Genomic DNA, 8,329 nt, shown 5'->3' on the forward strand with positions numbered 1-8,329 from the left:
GTCATCGGTCTGTTTACCTGCTAGCTTACAGTCCTTATACCCCCAATTTAACATTAGCAGTGAAACAAAAATGGTGAGTACTGTTGGAGTTATCCAGTCGTACAGTTTAGATCCACATTCAGCCCAGACGAGGAAAGCAAAGATATATACAGATCTATTTGTCTGCAAATAGACGTATTAGAATGCAGAAGAGCTTGTGGCCCAGCCAGTGTATTTTGTATGCAACAAATATAAGCTTTTTGCAACAGCTTTTTTTTTTTTTGCCGACTCCTGATTCACAACAGTATTAATAAGGAAACACTCAAAAATGAAATTTTAAGCTTTATGTACTTTATATATGTCCTCCATCATAAGAAAATCCTGCAAGAACATGTTAAAAGCAACAAAACTCAATTTTCATTGGAGCAGTCTTTAACAACAGTGAAGTGTTTTAGGACAGAAAATGATGGGACTAGTCAGTACATAACAGGCTGGTTCTTCCCACTCGCTGCAACATAGCATTAAAATGTTATTTGTCAATAAGTAAATTCTACCCAGTACTGTTTCCTGTAAATGTAAGCAGAGATAAAAACACGTTGTCCTTGACAACCAAATCAGACATTTACCAAGACAGCAACCAGGTTCTTTTCAAAATCTGTCCCGGCGTTAAAGATGTTCCATGCAGCCGCACCGTGCACATGGGTCAGTCGGACGATCCGCGCTGCCTTCTCCACCTCACTCTGCCTCCACCCATGCACCAGCCGGAGGAGGAACCTCCACCGCAGGAGCAGTTCACCCCAGCGAGCAAAGACATGTACCTCAGTGCAGCAGAGCTTCAGCCCACAGAGAGCCTTCCCCTGGAGTTCAGTGACGTACGTAGATGCTGGGCGTCATTTGATCACATACACTTTGTTGGAGTTAACTGTCACATCTTACTACACAAGATTGCAGAGCAGTTGTGAAGTCCTTGTAGATCCTTCACACTGGAGTGCATGTCATTCTGACATCCATATTGGATAAACACAATATAATTACAGCGACAAACACAGCTGACTGCTGAGGACACGAGCAGAGTCACTATAGACGTCTGTCAGATACAGCTCGGATCACACTGTTTAGGCCTTCCCGCCAACACACACAGTTAATCACACACCATGTTTAAACTGACAGAGGAACTGTCATTCAGTGGGTGAGGCAGACTTCTGATGGGTTAATGTGACAAAAACAACCTGCAACAACTCCATATTTGTTTCTTTCAGAGTTGTTTTGTTTCCATCGTTTACACAAACCCAACAGAGAGGGTTCAGTGTTGTGTGGGTGTGTACCTAAGATGTTTACAGTGACACCTTAAGTCGTCTTCTGAATGTGACTACACTTGAGTGCTGAGCTAAAACCGCTTTTGGTAAAATTAGGTCTAATTTAAAGTTTACTTGATCATTTACCTGAAGACAAAACTAAACTGTTTTCCTTAGAAAACTGTTAACAAAAATAACAAAAACAGTCAACAGGATGTAATTAGGGGAAGAAAAAGATGATGTTGGAGCTGGAAAAAACGCTGTTTTTCTCCGTCTTTAACAGGACCTGGATGTAGAAGGGGACGGCATGCAGGGTCCTCCGTCACCTCTGCAGTTTGACACAGCTCTTGCTCTGGAAGATCAAACCATCAGAGCCATCGCTGAAGCCCCCATGGACATCCTAACCGGAGAAGACCCGGTGGACCTGGACGCCTCGGCACAGGAGCTCTCCGAAAGAGATGTGGATGCCATCATGGATGACCAGGTTAACTTTGAGTTTAGAGGCTCAGCATCTTGAGCCTTTCCTTCAGCTTCAGTGGTGCTGGAATGATATCAGTGATACGCAGTGCAGGATTGGTTCAGTGATATGTACAAATATGTTCCTTTTGAATAAAATCTGGCCTTGTTCAGGCAAAAGAAAATGTTTTTCCAATTTTTCTAAAGTTAATAATCAAAGTCATGTGGACTCTATATGGATTCAAATGATGAAAGTTTGTAGATCTCATTTACCTTAGTGAGGGATTCTTTTAAAACAATAAAAAAATATGAACATTACAAAGGTTTGCAACTCTTAAAATATCAAATTGGACTGAAATTGGTTATGTAGTGTTAAAAGGAGGTTTTTCTATATGGTTCTGTCAAACAGAAATGATACCAAAAAAAATAACATGACACGTTTAAGCTTAAAAAGGTATATTAGTAAGGTTAAATCATGATCCTTATCATTAATAAATGATTTCTTGATTATTTCAAGGTGGCTTTTGGACTTCCCTAAACTAACATGATCTGACTCCTAAAGCAAAAGGTGTTTTTAGACGGGACACATTTGTTTCCCGTTAAGAAGGGGTCTCAAACTCGGCCGCACACGGGGACAAAATCCAAAACACATCTTAGGTCGCGGGCCAAACAGGATAAACATTTATTGATCACACTTTTAAAAACATGATTATAAATAAAAGCAAAGATGAATATTTTTCTTGATTGAATCAACGTAAACCTTAAATAACTTTCAATGTTTTACTCTCCATGACAAATATTCTGTCAAAACTATACAAATTAGAAATAAAATAAACATTTAAAGAAAAAACATTCAAATTTAATTGACTTTTATGTTATAAATTGTTAAAATAAACTAACAATCGGAATATTTCTTAAAGATTTTGCTCTCCATGCAAATATATTCTGTCAAAATGATACAAATATGAACATAGTGCAGAACAAAACATAGCCTGGAATGAAAAATGACATTTGTGCTTTGCAGCAAAAACAACTCATTCAATTGTCTTTGTTTTCGTTTTTATCAGAGCTGGATTCCTGATTCAAGGTTATTTCTGTTTGCTGTGTGAGGTCCTGTGTCTTTGTGAAGCGTATCAGTGCTTTGATTTTTAGAAACTTTTCATCAATATAAATTTTTTAGGTGTAAATTAAACATTAAACTTAATAACTTATCATTTTTAGGTTACTCCAAAAATAGTTGATGATTTTTACCAACAAAATATCTGAAAAAGCGCCGCCGTTTACTGCGTTCATCACCGTCTGTCTTTTCAGTGCAGCTTCATGTCAGATACGAACACTAAAGACACCACAGACGAACGTAAAATACGTTATGTGGAACATAAAGACATGTCATAAAAATGTCTGCAATGTATAAATAATTAATGAAGAATGAAATTAGCAAACATGTACCGCTGAGTAAACTAAAGGAATACGATGACCCAACTTACTAGGGATTGGGCAGTTGAGGCTGGGCTCCGTGCATTGTTTCACCTCGCAGTCTGTGCTGTAATTTTAAAGGAAACGCGCAAAAAAACAACAATTTTTAGGCTAAAAACTAATTAATCATTCGATTAAATTACATTTAGAGAACAAAGAGAACAGATTAGCAAGCACATTTTCATATTATTTTTGGTTGCCCACGATGGAGAAGATAGTTTACAAGTGATGTCCTGGTTCACCTGCCTCCCTGACCGCTTGTCTCTGCTAAGACGTGTTTCAATAAGGAACCACCGAACCCAAACCCGCCCAAGTTATGTCCCCCTGCCCAAAGCAATTTTTCCTGCAAATTAAGAATCACAACCGCAAATTTGGGCAGGAAATCATCCCTTCTTGCAACACTGGTGTTTAGTAGGGCAACTGACGCACTGCATTGTGGGATGTGTAGTTAATATGCTACCAGCGTGACTTTTTGCCGGCTACTGATAACAATAATATAAAATGATCTTCTGGGCCGGATATAATTACACTGCAGTCTGGATGTGGCCCGCGGGCCTCGACTTTGACACGTGGCGGCTCCGTTGCCCAACACTGCCTTCCACCAGAAGCAATTCGGGGTAAGGCGTCTTGCCCAAAGACACTTCGACACATCGGCGGGCAAGGCGGTAATCGAACCTGCAATATTCCGATCAGGAGTCGACCGCCCTACCGCTGCACCACGGACGCCACTGTGATGCGCTTTGGTTCTTATACTGTTTTCCTGACAATTTATTTGTTATTAATACTTATCAGCGTACCTTCTTATCTGTAATTCCAGGCCAATGAATGAAGAGATCTTTAGTCACATTGGTTTAGTTTATAGGCTTTAGTTCAAAATGGAAATCTCCAGTAGATGCCAGTCTGACTACAGACCAAGGTTCAGGACTCAATCCGGACCAAATTAAGCTAGGTTAGCCCGGACCAATGGTCTTCTCCAATACGAATACACCCTAACTGTTGTTAATTCTTTGAGTTACACAGACTAGAAATGTTTGAAATAATCAAAAACTCTTCTAGTAACATCAAACATCATCTTAAAGTCAAAAAGTTTAGCTGCTGCTTTGCTGAAACAGTCTAATGAAGAATAAAAATCTTTCTGTCAGTCCTGGAGCAGTGAACCGATTTACTGAATAGAATTACGATTAAACAATATAGACACACTTTAAATTATATATTTTTTAAATAACATTTGAAGCGTCCTCTATCACGAGCATGTTTGGGTCAGGACTTGTGATTTCTTTAAAGGCAGAGTGGTCCTGTCAGTGATGCTCCTTGTGGATTCTGACAGCAGCAGGAAGGAAAGGTCTCTGCATGACAGTGGATCGGTCTCACTGAGGCTCCTCCCAGGGCAGGTGGGGTCCTTCATGGATGTGAGCCTGACCCCCTCTGTTTCCCACCCACTCACTCCAGGGAACAGAGCTGGACTTCTTGATCACTTTCTCCAGCTTGTTGCTCCCGTCTCTGTGATGATGTTGGGCTGTACAGGCCGGCTGAATGACCTCAAAATTACCTCGATCTCAGCTGGAGCCTGCTTTGGGCCTTCCTTAGCAGCTCCTCAGGGGTCCAGTTTATTCTTCAGGTAAACACCCAAGTATCTTTAGCAGCAGACTGGTGTCTGAGTGTCACATAGTCTGACACACATCAGCGTCTAACTTTGAGAATTGTATTCTATATTTTGTCAAAGTTTCCAGTACAAACCAGGATCACATCAGAGCGTTAGCAGCAGCTGTGTCATCCCTGACAGATATTATATTGACATTACATCAGACTGTTTGGCAGGAGTGTTAGCCCCGGAGCTGTTTTGGTATGGGAATGTTCCAGGTATTGACAACATTTTATTTATTCAATTTGAAAATATTTTTAAAATTGGTGAAGGGGTTATGGATCATAAGTGCTGACAGTGATGGTGTGAAAGCTTTAAAAGCTTTTCTTAAACACTGATTACATTGATATCAGTCCAACTCATGAATCAACTCCACAATATTCTGGTTCTGGTGAAACTGAGTCATGGTGGGAACAGCACATCGATGTGGAGCTGGAGTTGATTCTGAAGAGGATCTTTTGAAAGGTTCTAAACTTTAGGCTTTTGTTGTCATTTCAAATTAAAAGCTTGTGTGTCTTCATCCACAGAAGTAAGAATATCCTCTGAATGATGAGGTTTTGAATCAAAGTTGAAATGAAGCAAAACTGACTTTTACAGAAAATTAAACTTATTATTACATAATAGTATAATCATTTAAAAAAATGAATTAGAAGATTTTTAGAGATTACAAATGTACCTGACAATATATATATATATATATATATGTTCGCTATGGGACTTGTTTTTAAAAGATTTGAGGAAAATTATTTATAACGGAGCTGAGGTATTACAGTATTTATTTCTGATGCTGGAGGAGAGTGATGCTGACTCCATACGCTGCTGTTTTTATTCTTATTTGTTTGGGACATTATCAAGTTCATGAATTCAAACATCAATCCGGTTTTACCGTGAACCTGAGAAAAAGTTTTTCTTAATTAGTTTTAGTAGGAACTTTCTTGCTGGACAACATTAAATGCAGTTTTGTGTCTTTTCAGAGCAGTTTCTTCTACGTCATCTAATCACCATGACACAACAATACATAGGCTAATGCACAAGGCCTGGTGTGCCAAAAAATGTGTTTATTTTAGTTAGTTTGGACAACCTGTCAAAGAGAAAAATAAATATTTAGAGAATGTCAAATGTCGTCAAATTAAAAAAAAAAGTCACATGAAGAAACAAAATTAAACCATTAATATATTTACATTTATATGTTTTAAAAAAATAAGAATTTCAAAATGTTATGAAACCAACACTTCTCAAGAATATACTTGAAGAAATTAGGAAAAAAGGATCTAATGAACAAAAGACAAAAGTGTAGATGCTATTTTTGTGTGAAGCTACTGGCTTTTAACTTATTTTTATTTTTTATTTTTTTGAGACATGTATCCAGGTCATTGGTGTTGGTCACATTGTTTCATTTCTCTTTGCAATACCCAGATTTTGCTCTTTTTTTCCTTTGTTTTTGAAACTGAAAAACCAGATGAGAATCCTCTATTCAGATCCTGAGGTGGAGGAGATTTTTTCAAACGTTCTCTGTTACATTCATGCTTTTATCCTTCTCCCAATTGACTTTGACAAATGTCTTTCAACATTTTTTTAGAGAAACAATTCATTTGTAATATTTTATGTCCCCTTATTGAGATCTATGGGAGTGTTAGTGATTCAGCATTTTTCTCTATTTTAAAGTATTACTCCAATAATCTTTGATTTATTTTTTAAGCATTCTCAGAGGTCTTTTTAAATATGGTTATGCTGTTTTCAGCCCAAATCAAACAGCCCGTCTTGTTTTCGGCAGGAGTTTATTAGAAATTCACCTATGAGTTTTAGGCAGGACTGTTTGTGTTGAGTAAGCCTGCACTAATTTCCCATTATCCCTTTGTTTACACTTACAGCACCTCACAACTCCAATCTAACATTATCAGTGCTACAACAATGGCAAATAAAATTGAAGCTATCCAGCTGTGCAGATTTGATCCGGATTCCAGCTCAGATGATTAAAACAAAGATGTACATTTATTTGTCTGCAAGTGGATACATCGGAATGGAGCGGAGCAGGGACTCACAAATGCAATATTTTTCAAACTGTTTTATTTTCATCTGCTCCTGATTCACAACGATTTAAACAAAGAAATACATAAGATAACATTTTTAAAACACAGTTTTCATTGGAGTGAGTCTTTAAAGATTGAATTCTTATCCAGCGGACGTATTAAAAATGTTACTGGTCTGAAAATGTGGCTGTTTTTAACGTGAAGGGTTGATTCGGGCTTTATTTGGACATGCTGTTGTGCTGCACAGGAACCAATCGCCACCAAAAAAAAAAAGATTTCCTCTTTTGAATTAACTCACAGGTCTCAGATTGGCAGAAAAGTCTGATTGTTCTGTTGAAAAAAGGGAAGCATCTGTCAGAAAGGAACAATTGATTTACTTTAGACAAGTCAAAAACAGTTAATTTATATATAATAATGGCCATACATAAAAATCATGAAGTTTTACTGTCTAAAGTTTATTTTGACACAATCATGTAGTGTTATGCATGGAAAAGCATATTCCTGCTTGAGGGATTCTGTTGTTTGATTCTCCGTGTTTCTTTGTGTTCCCTTCGATTTCTACTGAACCATGAGCTGATGGCAATTCTATCCTCTATTTAAAATAATCTAACCACATTTTGGTCTAATTCCTAAAACATTGTAAAACGTGAGATTTTCTGCAATGTTTTGCAACCTTCAGAATGGTATTCAGAATGAAAACTAGGCAACATTTCTATACACAGTTGTACTTTTTTGTTTGTCACACCTTAAAAAGAAAAAAACAGACGCTTGAACTTCTTGTTCTCCCGCTCAGGTGGCGTCAGAGGCGGCTGCAGGCGAAGAAGATCCCATAAACAGTTCAGTTGAGGACGTCCCCAGTGCTGCAGGCCACACTTCACAATGAGCAGTCGCTCAGAAAGAAACAGCTCAGTGACATGGAACCCTCGGTTACAGCTCACTGTTCTCCTTCACTGGAAGAAAAACACCAAAAGACTAACTCTACTCCTGGAATGTGTCCAGATTTGTGGCGTTTACATCCTTAACAAGTCAGAAACATATTGTCATCATACTTACAGCTGTGGTTCCTTCCAAAACTTTTGATTTTGACAAACATTTGGATTATAGTAATATCTACCACCAGGTTTTCTGAAATTGGACTTGTAAAAAAATATTTCTTCCAGGTTCATTTCAAAAGTTGACATTAAAATAAATCCAGTTTCCAGACTTACATTTGTTTGTTCTTTCTTTACCTAGTGTTAATCGCTTAGCAAAATGTGGTAGTACACTTCAAGATTATTTTATTAAGTACACTTGTGTATAAGTACAGCAAGTACACTTAAGACTGAGTAGGTGTAGTGTAGAAAGTATACTAATTGAAAACTTATTCATAATAAATTAGAACATAGATTGTATACAAAAAAATAGATAAGTATACTGCCCCACTATCAATAGTAGTACTCTTAGACTACTTT

General features: G+C 37.7%; 1 protein-coding gene across 4 annotated transcripts in view; it reads left to right on the forward strand.

The window, feature by feature from the left end:
* kansl2 (KAT8 regulatory NSL complex subunit 2) overlaps window positions 1-8,085 on the forward strand; it is a 14,336-nt gene extending 6,251 nt beyond the window's left edge. For all 4 annotated transcript variants that reach the window (XM_024293422.2, XM_036212896.1, XM_036212898.1 and 1 more), the window contains 3 exons: window positions 598-851; window positions 1,558-1,758; window positions 7,672-8,085. In XM_024293422.2, the coding sequence (XP_024149190.2) occupies window positions 598-851; window positions 1,558-1,758; window positions 7,672-7,761 (545 nt within the window). In that variant the 3' untranslated portion in view covers window positions 7,762-8,085. The remainder of the gene's footprint in view (window positions 1-597; window positions 852-1,557; window positions 1,759-7,671) is intronic.
* Window positions 8,086-8,329: the final 244 nt, after the last annotated feature.

Source organism: Oryzias melastigma, linkage group LG7 (genome assembly GCF_002922805.2).
Source record: "Oryzias melastigma strain HK-1 linkage group LG7, ASM292280v2, whole genome shotgun sequence".
Lineage (NCBI taxonomy): Eukaryota > Metazoa > Chordata > Actinopteri > Beloniformes > Adrianichthyidae > Oryzias > Oryzias melastigma.